Source organism: Hylobates moloch, unplaced genomic scaffold (assembly GCF_009828535.3).
Source record: "Hylobates moloch isolate HMO894 unplaced genomic scaffold, HMol_V3 SCAFFOLD_5, whole genome shotgun sequence".
NCBI classification, from domain to species: Eukaryota; Metazoa; Chordata; class Mammalia; order Primates; family Hylobatidae; genus Hylobates; species Hylobates moloch.
The window spans coordinates 16285905-16302133 of record NW_026652280.1 but is presented as its reverse complement, the minus strand read 5'-3'; the positions used below and the strand labels follow the sequence as shown (position 1 = coordinate 16302133).

The following is a 16229-nucleotide window of genomic DNA, read 5'->3' as shown; positions in this document are numbered from 1 at the left end:
TGTGCTGTTCTGGGCCAAATGTATCCAAATTAAACTGAGGGGGATGGAAATAACTCTCCCTTGATACGCCCTGGTTGCTGAAGGTGGGTTTGTTTTTAAGTAGAATAAAATTTACAGCTGAATGTAAAAACAGACACATCCTCTTCTTGTAAACCTGAGTGACATGTCATTCCACCTCTGGACTCGAGAGGAAAAAAAACACTAAGGTCATGCCTAAAATAAAAAGAGTGAAGGGAAAAGGATCACACCAGAGGTACAACCGCAGACTTTCCCCACCTTTTTATTAAGGTATTAGGCAGGTTACAATTTGACAGTGAGATCATTTCTCTGGAACCAGGAAGGCACTGTGGGTTTGTTATTCCAACGCACACTCTGACCCTTCTGAGAGCTTCTGAATCAGGTGTCTGGTCTTGGTAGGAACCAGTGATTAGTATTTATTTTTCAAAGGCTATTTAAACAGACTCTAGGAGTCAAAAGGGAGACAGAAAAAAAAGTTATTTCATTTATTTTTTAACTATGAGAGAACTTAAAATTCCAGGTTGTAGGAAAGATTTCACCTTCTAGTTATTAAAATAAAGATGACTAACTGGCTTCCTAAAGAACCCAAAAAGGTCACATGCATAAAGTTGTTCTTTTGTTATATGTTTCTGTTTAAATTTTCGTTTTAAAAATTTAAGTTCCAGAGGACATGAACATCACTTGGATCGCCTAAATAAAGGATGCTGGTTTTGCCTCCTGCCAGGCAAAGTCACTTGACTTTGCAGAACCTCTGTTTCTGCATCTATAAATCCACTTCCTGCCCTCAGGGAGAGGTTATTGAGGTTAAATAATCTCCTATCCCTAAAAGTGTTAAATCCAGGGTCTGGCACATATTGGGGTTCAATAAATATTCATTTCCTTCCTTCCTCCTGACTTTTGGTGACTGAGGCCAATGACCAATGTTGTGATAAATGGAAATGGGGAAATGAGAAGGATGAGTAGGTAAGGAAAAGACTGCTCTAAACATTTTAGCCAAAAATAGTAAAAGTCTCTTTAAGTTTATATTGTTCATGGTAACTCATTTTAAACTGATGTAAGGGCTATATTATACTAACACATTTATTATTTTTAAGGTACGACACTGTTTTCAACTATTAATGAAAAAAAACCCATTAAACCTCCTCTGTGTAAACTGTAGTACTGCCAGAAAAATCTCAAAGACCAAGGAAGAAGTTAATATTGTCCTATTAGCACCCTTACATTGCATTGCCCTGTTTTCACCACTTTGTGGCCCTTATGTTATATTGTTAATTTTTAACTTGTTTACTTTTCCTACCTCCTCACAATGTGGGATTCACAAGAGATAGGTGAGTTCTTACCTGTCATGTTTTCTGTTATAGCTCCAGCCCCTGGAACAATGATTGGCCCAGAGTAGGTTCTTTATAATAAACAAATATTTATAAATATTTGTCGATTGAACGAACTCGCAGTAACATGCCCTTTACCACTGTGGAAACCCTACTGATGAAGCCCCCACCATTTTTAACATTGAAAAAACATGTACCAAACATCTTTGGTCACCTAAAAAAAGGAGCTCAATTTTATTTTTTTAATTTTATTTAGTTACTAAAGGAGACAGTGTCTCGGTCAATGCTCTATGAGCAAATTTAAAGACTCTGAAGGACTTTTTCATATTCATTAGTGTTTGTTCTTTTTTTTTGTTTCACATCTTTTTAAATTTTTTAAACTTTTATTTTAAGTTCAGGGGTACATGTACAGGTTTGTTACATAGGTAAACTTGTTGGGTTTTGTTATACAGATTATTTCATCCACCCACGTATCAAGCCTAGTACCCATTAGTTATTTTTCCTGCTGGTCCAATGCAGCATTTTCTTGGGAAAAGAAAAAAGAAAGATGGAAGAGCAACATTTACAGGACTACTCCTACGGGTACTTCTGATTAAAGCTAATTACAACCTTTGAAAATAATAAATAAGGACTCTGAGGAATTCAAAGAAATAAAGGCAGCAAACAGCATGCTAACATAACACCATTGTTAGTCAGGTGTCAACATGCAAAAACAATCATACACGTTCATCTAATTCCAATTGGCCCCTGTTGAAAGGGGCTGTTTTATGGGGCCTTCAAGTGTTAGAGACCTTGCACGTCAATCCTACTACTGTCATCCCTTCAGCTCATGTCCAAGCCCGCCTGACTCACAAGCGCATCCTCACAGGGTCTTGAGCTGATGGTAGGCACCAAATGGAAGCAGCTAGATCCCCCTCTGCTGCAAGCATGAGAAATGCTGCAAAGGCTGAATCAAAGAAGGGAAAGTAACTAGAAACAAAAGACTGCATTCCAATTTCCCTGAACATTTTTGAGACAGAAAGCAGTAGAGTATACTAGTTTTCAAAATGCAATATATTTCAGTCTCTACTAAGCAATCTTGTGTCCTTAAGAACACATATCCAGAGAAGCAGCACAGGATAAGAAATATCTACAGGATTCCCAACCCAGGGAATGAATATCAGCTCTTCCTGTGCTTATTGGCTCGTACACACCTTTGTTGGCCAAACTTTCTTCGTTACATGGGCATAAACAAATAACTAACAGTGTGTGTGGTGAGGAAAGTAGGGAGAAGTTGGAATACAATACGTGCCTTGCTTAGGGTTGTTGTGAAGATCAAATGGGTCAACAGATATGGAATTTTTTATTATTATTATTATTATACTTTAAGTTTTAGGGTACATGTGCACAATGTGCAGGTTTGTTGCATATGTATCCACGTGCCATGTTGGTGTGCTGCACCCATTAACTCGTCATTTAGCATTAGGTATATCTCCTAATGCTGTCCCTCCCCCCTCCACCCTCCCCCCACAGATATGGAATTTTTGGGGGGGAAACTTTAAAATCCTACATAAAGGCAAGAAACCACTGTCATTTTTTTAACCTGGAAAAAAAATTCTATGAAAACTGCCTTTCATAATTGAATTCTTTCCTCAAATATACTTTTATTAACTGATAGTTAATAAAGATTTATTACACGGTGAATTCTAACAAAAACAGTTTTTAACCAGACAATATTTTTTTAAAGTGAAATAAGAAAAAATATATATTTGTATAAGGTCAGGTGAGGTGACTCATTCCTGTAATCCCAGTACTTTGGGAGGCTGAGGCAGGAGGATTGCTTGAAGCCAGGAGTTTGTGACCAGCCTGAGCAACAAAGTGAGATCCTGTCTCAAGAAAAGATAAGACAAACATTATCTAGGTGTGGTGGCATGCACCTGTAGTCCCAGCTACTCAGGAGACTGAGGTGGGAGGATCACTTGAGCCCGGGAGTTCGAGGCAGCAGTGAGCCGATATGGTGCCACTGCACTCCAGCCTGGGCAACAGAGCAAGACCTCATCTCCAAAAACAAACAAATAAACAAACAAAAAGCAAACAAACAAAAAACCAGAAAAAAGCATTTGTATTTAACCGGAACAATGACCACATTCTTTCCAAATTATACAGAAAGACCAGCAAAGCTGAGGAAGAACTGAGCCATGTTCTAAAGCATTCAGTCAATCATTACCTCTTCCAAAAAATATCTCCACTCTAGTTCTAATCATTGTGCAAAGCTAGCAATTTCTCGCCGTTCCCACTACCATTCCTCTAGGTCAGGCACTTGATCTCTTGCCCGTTTGCTGAAAGAGCCTTCTATCAAGTCACTGATTTCTCCCTCGTCTCATTAACGGTCTGGAGTGGAGTCAGGGTGATGTATCTGAAACAAACTCTTCCAGGGTGGGCCACCTCTAGCATCATCTTTCTGACCCACCCACTTGCACTCTCCACTCCAGTCAGGCTGAACTCTTCAGTTCCTGCAGTCCACCATGTGGCGGCTTGCCTCTGGCCTTTGTTCCCGAAGTTCTGCCTGGGGCCACACTTGGTTCCTCCCACCCACTTCACTACGTTGATTCCTGCTCATCCTTCAGGCTTCAGTCCCCTTCCTGGGAAGACTTCCTTGACTCCAATAAATGCCCCTACTATTGCTGCATCTCTTCTCATAGCTCTAAACATGCTCTCCTGCAGCTGCTGTTGAATGGTCTTCACTCCCCCAGACCAAGCTTGTCTAACCCATGGCGGGCGGATGGCTTTGAATACAGCCCAACACACATTTGTAAACTTTCTTAAAATATTATGAGTTTCTTTGTGCTTTTTTTTTTTCTTTTTAGCTCATCAGCTATCATTCGTGTTAGTGTATTTTATGTGTGGCCCAAGACAATTCTTTTTCTTCCAATGTGGCCCAGGGAAGCCAAAAGATTGGATACTCCTGCCCTAGACTATCAGCCATGCCCCTCTTGCTCTCACTTCCCACTTCCCCAGGGCCTGGCTCAACTTTTTTTTAAAGTATGGTATAAATGAATAACTGATCTCTTGTTCTGTCTGCTTTAATCATGTGACTGAGTGCAAAAAAACAATTACCCACTTAAAAACACAGAGATACAAGTGGATCCTTCGCCATAACAATGAGCCCACTCTTTATCAATATCCTGTCATGCCAAACAGGTAGAGAGGTTTTAAAGAAGAGTCAAGTATCCCAACTCATATTAAATTTCCCCATATTCTCCATATTTTAAAAGCACTGGTTTAGTCACGGGTCATGCCCTTTAAGTATTCCGTACAAAAGGTATTTTCAAATTCCAATGACATGTACTTTCATCGGTTAATTTTTAATTGAGCCAAATATTAAATGTTCACATTAACCAGACAAAGCATTTTTAGCTACTGATTTGCAGTGACAGCTTGTGTTATTCTCACACACAGGCCAAGCATGAAATAGAAAACTAATAACCCCTTAACTGTATTCTCAAAGTATCATTTATGGGAAAGAAAACTACGTTCAAAGGAAACTTGTGCAATGGCTGTCATTTTTTTCCCTGAGCCACAAGCTGTTACAAAGCAGGAGAGCTCATTTTCTCACAGATACGGACAAGCTCAAGAATCCCACTGTCACTGGATGTATTCATTAAGAAGGAATCTGGCAGCAGCACAGGGGACAGATACTTTGGAGAACAGGCCAATTATCTGGGTGTCCTTTATAATTTGAAGTTTCTGAATTCACTCATAGATAAGCCGCTTGAAGAGGGCCTGGCAATGGGAACATAATGCGCAGATGGCCACTGAAGAAACACGAGGGAGGAAGGGAGGCTGGAAGAGAGAAGAGAATTTGCTTGTGGTTTCATTCATGGGGACAAATCTACAAGCTGACACATTCATCTTTTTTAAAAGCCCCTGGAGAAGTATGGTCAAGCGTCACTACAAGTAAACAAATCAAAATCTTTCTCAAACAGATGACAACTGATGAGCAACAATGCTTTGAGTTTGCTTCATGCCAACAGACGAGGGTTCTCAAAATACAAATTCCATCAGTTGTTAAAACCACAGATAGGCTGTGATGCTGGCTTGAACCAGAATAGAGAACTTAGCCAAAAGCTGCCAGGCCAATCGTTTTATATAAGACATCCCAGGTGGTCTTCTTGTTGAGCAGTGTCTTTAGAAATGAAATCTTAGGTTCTCTCGCCTCTGGGAATGCTGAACTGTACTGACTTCCACCTTCAATTGGCTGCTTGTTTTTATGGAGAAGAACGAGGGGATCATTTATCCTTGTGACTTTTATGCTGCAGTTCTTTTTATATTTGAGCTACAACACTGATCAGAGTTAAAATCCACCTTGCTCCCACTGTGAGAACCTTGGGCCAGCCCTGCTTTCTATAATGATAGGGTGATGAATAATCTCAGCCTTCAAAACCTTTTCAGTCTGGGTTAGGCTTGAGATGTGAAACAAAAGGAATGAGAGCAACTAGGCATATGTACATAGACTGTGTGTCTACAACCTTTGTATAAATAGATAGAATGTGACAACCGGCAGGCTGGTATCTATATTAGCATTAAGGACCAATAAATGTCAAACGTTTAATATAGAGCAAAATCTAGATTTCTCTTTAGGAATAAATGATACACTTTTTCAATTCAATGAAAAGGATGAAATCAAAACACTTAATAGGTATTTTTCTTCTTTCATTTCTATTAAATATTAATGAACCTGTAGGATAGGACATTTCAGACACAAACACACACAAACACACACTATAATAAAAGAAGTAGGAGAAAATTAGCTGCTTAGGATGAATTGCTCAGAATGCCTCTAACATAATCATTTTATTCATTCATTCAATAAACAATCATTGTGTGTGCCTATTACCTACTATGCCTGGTGCCAGGTTGAATTTAATAGAATAAATATTTTATTAATAAGGAAGTCTCAATGAGAAAGGACACCTTGATTTTGTAAGACCTAGAGTCACACATAGAGGATACTATTAGGATATTTGGAACAATACTAATTTGACTCAAGTTGAAGTACTCATTAGGTTGGCAAACTGGTAGTGGGAAGCCAAGCTTTGAACAGCAAAGCTGCAAGTTAACCACCTTAACCCAATCCATGCAAGTCTACAGATTACCTTTGGGAAAAGGTGGGTTGCAAACAGCAGTCGCAAATGAAGACAGCATCAGCAATAGCAGTTAGGACCACTTAGGGCAATGAAAGAAGGCAAAAGAGAAACCTACATGATTCGAGGGGAAAGACATATTGTGGTTCAACCTTAATTTTTCTCTTGAGATACGGATCCTTACGTCTAAGGCTTACCGGGCATTTCCACTTGGATATCCTACTGGAATGTCCAAAACGAAATTCATCACATGTACGCCACAAAGAAGTAACTGTTGTTATCTTTCCTTTCCCTCTGGAAGACAGTATCATTTTTTGAGGCAGCCAGGATGGCACTTGAGTCTTGATTCTTTCCCTCCCTCATTCCTCACATTCAACCTGCTGTCAGTCCTTTGATTCTACACATGCAGTGTGCCCACATCTGTCCTGTCCTTTCTGTTCCAGGTGCTTCAGACCTCACACCTGGTCTCCCCCGTCCAGCCTCAGTCACTGTCGATCTTCCTTCAATGCACACATCCTGCCTTGTCTGAGAACTTTTGCAATATCCTTTCAACATCCCTGGTACAGTTAAACACAGCCATCCTTCAGTAACCTCGGGGGATTGGCTCTAGGAACCCCCAATGGATACCAAAATCTGAAGATGCTCAAGTCCCTGATATTAAATGAGTAGTACTTGCATATGCACATCCTCCTATATACTTTATTTTATTTGTTTATTTATTTATTTTTTGAGACAGAGTCTCACTCTGCCCCCTAGGCTGGAGTGCAGTGACACGATCTTGGCTCACTGCAACCTCTGCCTCCCGGGTTCAAGCAATTCTCCTGCCTCAGCCTCCCAAGTAGCTGGGATTACAGGCGCCCACCACCACACCTGGCTAATTTTTCTATTTTTAGTAGAGACAGGGTTTCACCATGTTGGCCAGGCTGGACTTGAACTCCTGACTTCAAGTGATCCACCCACCTTGGGCTCCCAAAGTGCTGGGATTACAGGCCTAAGCCACTGTGCCTGCCCTACCCCATATATTTTTTATCCAAAGTTGGTTGAATCCATGGATGTGGAACCCAAAGATAGGGAGGGCTGTCTATACAAGTTTCACAACTTAGTATGCAGTGGTAAGTTCTCAAAACTATGGACTTATCTCAGGAGAGTTCTCCATGCCCCAGTCAAATCAGACTCTCCACAATTCCCCAAACATACCTCAGGCATTCATGCCTACTTTGACGCCTCCAGTTTCCACTACCCAAAAGACCCTCTCCCCGTATCGCCTGCCTGTTCTCTAAAACTTGTCTCAACATTATCTCCGGCATGAAACTCTTCAGATACCACTGTAGCTGGGTTGGGCCTCTCTGCCTACTACACATTGTCCAGGATTACAGTGATTTGTATCCTTGTCTTGGTCCCCTACTGATTGGTAAGTTCCTTGAAGGCAAAGGTTATCTTAGACATTTTTTCGCTTAACTAAAACACCTAGCATAGAGCTTTGCATGGAGTAGGGCCTCAATAAATGTTTTTTCAATGAAAAAAGTTAGTGTGCATGTTTTCCTAAATAACCAGATTCTGAAAACCCTCTCCATGATCATCCCTATCCTGGTTCCTGGGAACCCAGGGTTAAGTTTTGTGGACAATTGCTCATTTCCCTCAATTAGGACTTCTTCAAATCATTTTCTTCTTATACTATCACTTTAATGTTTAGTAAGTGGCTTTGTCTCCCTGTTCTTATAATTTTGTTATCAAATACCTCAAAACCTCTCTATGCGTCTTCAGTGTGTGTGTGTGTGCGTGTGTGTGTGTGTGTGTGTGTGTTTTTAAAGATGCTGGCAGGAATCCATAAAGGAAATGGGTAGGAGATAGCCCTGAAATTTTACATCCAGAAATGCCAATGCTGCCATCCTTTATGGACTCGCTTTTTTTTTCAAAAAGATAAATCAATATTTAAAGCTGATGATATAATTTGTACTTAATTTTATTCCTATTTTAATTGTAAATCAGATATCAATATATCTGAGATATAGCACTGAACTAAGAAGACTAAGTATGTGTCTCATGTTCTTTTAGAAAATTCTAATGCAGCTGGAGGAATATTTGGCTGCAATTCAATTTCAGAGTTAATATAGAGATATAGCATTCATCATGTTGTAAAGCAGAAAAAAATACCATCCTAGTTATCTGCTAAGGAGAGCTGGAAAAAGTCAAGAAAAGACAGCCTGCAACACTGATCCTTTGTTTGGTGCTTCAAGTATTAAAATTGGTAAACTCACCATACTCTGTTGCAGCTTAACTGTGTTTTCGACAGTTAAAAATAAGGAAATATAGTAACTGGATCTGTCACAAGAAAAGATGTATTGGTCTCAATGGAAAAAACCTCCCCTGAAAAATTAAAGCTTCACTTGACACAGTGGGTTCTCGGGTTGTTTTTGGGAGACATGATAAAGAGCAGAGTGGAGTCAGTCATAAGTTTCTGACTCATTACATGGAAGCCCCAGAGAGCTGATTATTAACTAAAAATGGAATACGGTTCTATCCCTGAAGTTGTGAAGGCAAAACAAGAAGCAGAATGGAAACACAAATTTCCCCATTGACGCATGTGGTCCAAACGCGATGCTCACGGGCAGGTGTCTTCCATAGTTAACTCGCTCATGGAATGTGGTTGATTGCCCAAGAAAATCATCCAAGTCACTCTCAGTATATTGCTACAGATGGCCATACCAGTATGTCAGGGAGATTCCCTTTCTCACATGTTTAAAAGGGCGTTTGGGGAAGTAGTCCTTACCCTAAGCTATTTTAGTTTAGTTAGTCAAACATTTATTGAAATCTCACATATAACCCCACCATAATCTTGCACTACAGGAATCAAAGCAAGTACAAATTTTGCCAGCAGATACTATCTTTTCTCTGCACAGGTTAAAGTTTATAATCTCCAGAGGAAAAGAATAGTATCTGGTCCCAGAATTTTGACCTGCCCAGCTGCCTGCAGCAAGTTTGGAGCGAGGGTTATCCTCTCACTTTGATTAGACTCCCCATTTCTGCTCCCTTTTGCTAATATCTAAGCACATTACAGTTTTCTTCAGGTAAATCCCACCCTTCACTAATTGGAAGTTAACAAGGAGCTACACCTGAGAGGTCCCTCTCTGATCGAATGATACGGCAGGTAAGGGATGGTCACAGGGGTGGTGGCACCTATGAGAAAGTCCCATGGCTTGGAAGAGAGAGGAATAATCGTTCAATCCTTATTCACACTGAAGGACAGATGGGTGTATCTTTTGTCTGGCAAATGGAGGGCAGAGAAATAGTGCTATAGCATATATAGAATTGGGCATATATCAGAACAACAAGTGACAATCTATAAAAATATGTTTTTAAGTGAAAACAGCTTTGTTGGCATTTTGAAAGTTTTACAGTCTCCATTTAAATGAACAGACCACAAGCCCAAAAAGTCCGAAGGCAAACGCCAGTGTTACAATGGACTGTGAATTTCTGTAACTAGCATCGTAGAAGTGTCTTGATAAATAGAACAGTAATATAACCTCAAACCAAAACAAAACAGAAGCTTCTTTTTCCCCTCCTCAAAGGAAGAGCCCCTGCTCTGGTTCAAAACCTACTTGTATTTTTTGGCATGTAAGAGTTGTTTAAGAAAGATAGTTCTTCAGATTACCCTGTTCCAGTCAGTCTAATCGGAGCCTTGATTGTCTTTTACTTAAAAAGAATTAATGAAATGCTTTAGAAATTGTAGACTGGTGTTTCTTAAGTCTTCTTAGTATGCATAAATAGTGCTTAGTGGGTTAATATTTAACAAGGGAACTCCCCCTGCCTTTCAGTTCTCTTAAGCATATGTCTGTGTTATACAGTATTTTTCAAAGTATCTACATTTTGGCCCTATTTAAATTAGGCCTAATGCACACATGAACAGCCATATGGTCAGAAATAATGTTCTTAGACCAAGACTGAAGTACATGCAAAATAACTTATAGTTATTTGCTTTTTCCCTCTAAGTCTCTGAGTCTAGGACCATGCTTATCAGGCTGTACGGTAACTACGAGTTTATTAAGACGCCTGCAACACTAGCCTGTGAGTTTATCCAGGGCAGAGGCAAAGCTCTCCTTCCCGTGCCTCCAACCTAACCCAAGGCAGGACTCATGTAAGACCGGCAATCACATCTGTGGAATAACTGTCAGTCTTTGGATGATTTTCATCATTAATCCTGCTTAGACATCAAACATTAAGGTTGCTTAAGCCAAACCAAGAGGCATGAAAGAGAAAATTCAGAGTGGAGTAAATTCACTGAGTGGTCTCCTACATGTAGTTGACAGAAAGGATGACCAGATTGAGAAGTTACTGTTATACCTGAATAAGGTGATATTAGATTATCTTAAAAAGGTTGAACAGAACCTTTGAATCTCAAATACAATATATCTCTGGGGGAAAAAGAAAACCTTCTACTTGTACACTACAAAGACAGTGTTGTTTTCTAGCACAAATGCACTTCTGCTGAGATACTGCTTTGCTCAACTACTGCTAAGACACAATGAGTGACCTTAGAAAAGGGTGCGGAGGTATGTTGGGTGGGAAGAACCACTGTTAACATGCAGCATCCACACACTCGCTCATGAGTGGGCGTATCATCCCTCCAAAAAGTACAATAGGACTGGGAACAGAGATAAGAAAAAACAACAAGAATTTTGCTTGCCTTTTTTTTATTTTTAATTTATGGCTTTCTGTTACCTGGTATGCTGTGTGGCCTGATGACATTTAAGTAATCTGAAATGTACCAGTTCAATCAAAGATTGCTAAAAAGGGCAATCCATTCTCACTACAAAGTACAGCTGAAAGTAACAGAATGCACAAAAGAAAGCCATGTTTTCAATGGACATTAAATAGCAACAAAACAGAAAAGAGAACTCAGTTAACTATAAAATTTTATGAAGGTCCAGAAACAATCACACCACAGCACATGACTGAAAACTCTATGAGAAATATGTGTTTTTTTCTACTAAATAAATTATTGAAAGGGGTCATGTGATTCTTGCAGGCAGAAAGATGCACTTTCCCAAGGAAAGTTCATCATGAAATCTATTATTTAAGACTAGATCATCTTCAAGCTATTTTTAATCCTATCGTTTTGCTGCCAAAATTGGCCATAAGCAGCCAATCCTCAGACACTAGAAAAATGATGCTCTTTCATGTAATTTGTACACTGGCATGAGAATGGTATTGCTTTCCAGTTAATCAAATGTTTTGCTGGATGTGGACTGCGTTGAGAAAGGAAAAACTGCTTGCTGACTAATGAAAAGGCAGCTGAACTCTACCAGGTGTGAAGAAGTTCCTGTCTTCCTAAACCACCAACACCAAAAGGCCAAAAAGTAAGTAGGATTACCATCTTGTCAATAGAATAAAGCCAATCTCCTACAATCTCTTGTCTGAATCATCTCATTCTTCTAGTGGTTCATATATCACTCTCTCCTAAGACATGAAGCTGAATGTCATCACAGTTCCCAGTTTAGAGGGCCACAGATCTCCATCACCTGCCCAAAACTCAATCCCTTGCCTGCAAGAGTCCCTTTGTCTTAAAGAAGCTGCAAGGTCAATAAAGTCATTTACAGAATTTAAACTGTGTTATGAGGGGATAAAATAATAACTAACAGAGCTATTAAAAGAGCTAATTCTCTTGCCTTTAATTGAAGAAGAAAAGCTATCTTACTTTTTAATGGGACCAGTGATGCCAATATAAACTGTATAACTACTATGAAAAATATTCATGAGAAGACCGGGCTTATAGTTAATCTACTTGCTTGCTATCTCTCCTTCATCCCAATTTATGTCTTCCTAAAGTCAGACCACAATAGTGGACACCTGGGAAATACTCAGTATTCCAAGTAGCACTATAGATCTTTAAGGCCACTGGAAGGGGACAATGCAGAATCCATCCCAGGTACCAACTCTTCCTAAAAGATGCCAGCAGGAGCCAAGGATGGTAGCCAGCATCGCTAACTTTAATGTGCACACAAACCACATATTCTGACTCAGTAGCTCTGGGGTGGGAGCTGAGCTTTTGCATCTCTAAAAAGTTCCAAGGGATGCATGTGCTACTGTCTATAAGCCACACTGAGCAGCAAGGTATCCATATTTTCTAGAATTGCTGCTCTCTCACTGCTTCCTCTGTCCTGCCTCTCTCTGGATGCCACACAATGCCTTATTCCGACCTAGGAATAAAGCCACACTCCACTCTACAGCCAATTACTTCTTTAGTTTTTATTTAATTTGTGGTCTTCTGGGACAATCTATCAGAGGCTGATCATTCCAAGGACCTGATTTCTCCATGTTATGGAATACAAAAGTCAAACAGATTTCCTCAGTCTCACAAGGTTCCGATTTTCTAGGAGCAGCAGCAAAGAAAAAGAAACGACTTGAAGTCTAAAGCCTGGAGTATTCAGTGTAGTATTCAGGAGATGGGCTAATCCACTGAGCCCTGGGGACAGTGCAGATTATTGTCACATGCCAAGAAAATATGCTAGCTCTCTTCTGAAGCTTTACCATTAAGACTGCTTTACACTATAAAATACAACATATTATTAGAGATGTAACCCCAATTGGTGTAAATCTGAAGAAAATCTCTGTATGCCAAATGCCTAAAATGACTTTTAGATTAATAATGCACATTTGAAATGATAGGCAAATCATTCATCATTGTCAAACACTACCACTTTTATTCCAAAGTGTCCTATGAGTGCATTTTGTGGTATATATATATTTTTTTCTCTAAATTCCTTTGTTTTCCTATATAGTCACCATCTATGCATTGTTCTGAAAGCTATTACATATTTTACCATCAACCATCTGTGCTTCTACATGATTTATTTTTACTAGAAGCAGGTTTGTCAAAAAATTTTATTATGTTCCATGGTATGCCATTGTGGTTTGGTATCATAAAATGTAGCCTCTGCATTTATCAACCTCAGATACCTGTTGACCACAAAGATAGGTCTACTATGAAAACTCTGTTTTAGAAAAAGAAAAAAGTGAGCCTTTACTTAAAAAGAAACTTCAGTTACATGAGAGGGTAACACACTGAAACTCAGTAACAAATATTAAGGTTGTATCTTAATTTCTGTCATAAATGTGTGTCTCTGTTTCCCACGGTTTTATTAACTTATTTGATAGATACCAGTTGCCACCTTGGATACATTTCAACTAGAAAGAAAATTTGTAAATGTGAATTTTTCATAAAAATGTGAAATAGTAAAACTATTACATCAGTTTTACTTTGGTTTAAAAGGATTCTTTTGGAGTCTGGAAGTCACAACCTCTTTGGTTATAGTGATTAAAAATCAAACCACCTACTTAACCAAATATTTAACAAAAATATTCTTTTCACCCTTTAGCAAATTCTTCCAGAATTACTAAAGATCTGATAATGTGAGATCTCAACAAACAATTCGAGAAGAGGATTTAAATTTTAGAAATTTAAATTGGGGTATTTTAGCTAATCTTACTTTTAAACACCAAACAGTGGTATCAATATTTTGTCAACTTTGGTCAAATAAGATCAGATGTTCACATCAATCATCTACTTTTCTTGGCTTTTTCTATATTTGGCCTCTTAATATGAGCACACTTTGTAAAATGTAATAAAAACATGTAGTGTGCTTCTTGACATCTAATCCACTTGCCGTCATTTCTAGGCTTTTTGCTCCTGTTAGGTCCTATAAAATAATGACACTAGTCATTCTCCCAAGAGGCTATAAAAGGAGGCACTGAATTGCATCCTGTTTTTCAAAGATAACTCTTCAGATTAAAACAAAAAGTGTAAAAAAAAAACTTCAGACAAGAATTACTTTTTCATAAATCCATAATTTTAGATACGAGATATAGATCTCCATTACAATCCTTGACTCTTAGGAACTGCATCCCCCCTCAAAGAATCTCAGAAAAGTACAATTGTATAATGATGAAAGCTCTATCTAGCACAGTACGAGAAAAAGATCATCTCACAAATATTCTTCAAAGCCACAGGTATCAATCACTTCAACTAAGTAAGGGTATGAGAATCCACAGCTAAGAATCAATTCTTCTACACTTTACATAGATACCTAGATGCAAACTTTTTTCAGGAGACCACAAAATTAGGTCGATTCTGGGTGGTGAAAAACAAAAGATTCTAACATTCTAGTAAATTGGTAAACCATACACAAATTATAGAATACAAAGAATCCAGCCGATGCAAATTCTGTCACTGACAAGGTAGCAAAGCCATAGCCTAATACTCCTCAAGACACCTCATCACGCCCACTGGCAACATGGCACACACTGGAGATTCCAGTCCAAGGACTTTGGAATGTCAACTTAGCTCTTTACAAACACAACTAAGTTTTCCAGGAAAAAGACTTACATTGGTTTTCCTCTTTTGGAAAATTTTACCGAGTGACGATGCCCTTGGTCTTCTGTGGAGTCTATTCTTCTAATCGGATTGTTCTCAAATTTTATTGTATAAGGGGCTTGTTTCAGGGGAGCTTGTTTGGGATGCAGACTGTCAAGACCCAACCTGGTATCTGGTTCATAAGGAGTCCCTGAAACCTCCCCCCGGTTCCAACAAGCTGCTCAAGCCAGGAAACGGTGGTCCTGGGGACTCCTGGACCTTTAGCTTGAGAAACACTGAAGGGGTACCACTTACCACCACATCCTACTAGATTACAGACGCTAGATCTTTGGATCTTCACGACTAGAAAGCAAGTTAAACACTTGTAGATGGCAGGCGTTATCGGTCAGGTTGGGAGGGAACGCTTTGTCCAGAGGAAGAGGTAGGGACGCCGGGAAGCAACAACCCTGATTTTATTTCGCCGGCTGCACAGCCTCCCCTTGCCCCAGGAGCCCACCCGCACTCCAACCCCCGCATCTCGGACCTGTGGCCCCAGCCCAGACTCACATCACCAAGTGCACCTACCCAGCCTCCGTTATCCTGGATCCAGGTGTGCAGGTGCCGGTTCAGGTACTCAGTCATCCACATGGCGATGTTGTCCACCAGGGGCGACATCTCCCGGTTGACGCTCTCCACACACATGACCCCACCGAACTCAAAGAAGGCCACAATCCTCCCCCAGTTCACCCCGTCCCTGAAGAGCTCCTCCACCACCGTGGCAAAGCGTCCCCGCGCGGTGAAGGGCGTCAGGTGCAGCTGGCTGGACATCTCGGCGAAGTCGCGGCGGTAGCGGCGGGAGAAGTCGTCGCCGGCCTGGCGGAGGGTCAGGTGGACCACAGGTGGCACCGGGCTGAGCGCAGGCCCCGCGGCGGCGCCGGGGGCAGCCGGGGTCGGCAGCGGCGAGGTCCTGGCGACCGGATCCCGGGATGCGGCTGGATGGGGCGTGTGCCCCGGCTGGGAGGAGAAGATGCCCGGTGCGGGGGCGGCCCCCGGGGGCGCGGCGCCCACATCTCCCGCATCCCACTCGTAGCCCCTCTGCGACAGCTTATAATGGATGTACTTCATCACTATCTCCCGGTTATCGTACCCTGTTCTCCCAGCGTGCGCCATCCTTCCCAGAGGAAAAGCAGCGGGGGCCAATGGCACCTCTCGCCCCAGTTCCCACCCCACGGCCCCCAAAGAAAGGAGTTATAATCCAGCTATTTTATTGGATGTGCTTTGCATTCTTGGACGAGGGGGTGTCTTCAGTCACGCGGAACACTTGATTCTGGTGTTTCCCCCTTGGCATGAGAAGCAGGAAATTTTTATTCCAATTCCTTTCGGATCTTTATTTCATGAGGCACGTTATTA

At 40.6% G+C, this 16229-nt stretch overlaps 1 protein-coding gene across 1 annotated transcript in view; it reads right to left on the bottom strand.

Annotated features, from left to right (window-relative positions):
* Positions 1 to 16229, bottom strand: part of BCL2 (BCL2 apoptosis regulator) — a 195166-nt gene extending 178937 nt beyond the window's left edge. Inside the window, exon 1 of the mRNA XM_032152106.1 lies at positions 15405 to 16229. Coding sequence (XP_032007997.1) covers positions 15405 to 15989 — 585 coding nt within the window. The 5' untranslated portion in view covers positions 15990 to 16229. The remainder of the gene's footprint in view (positions 1 to 15404) is intronic.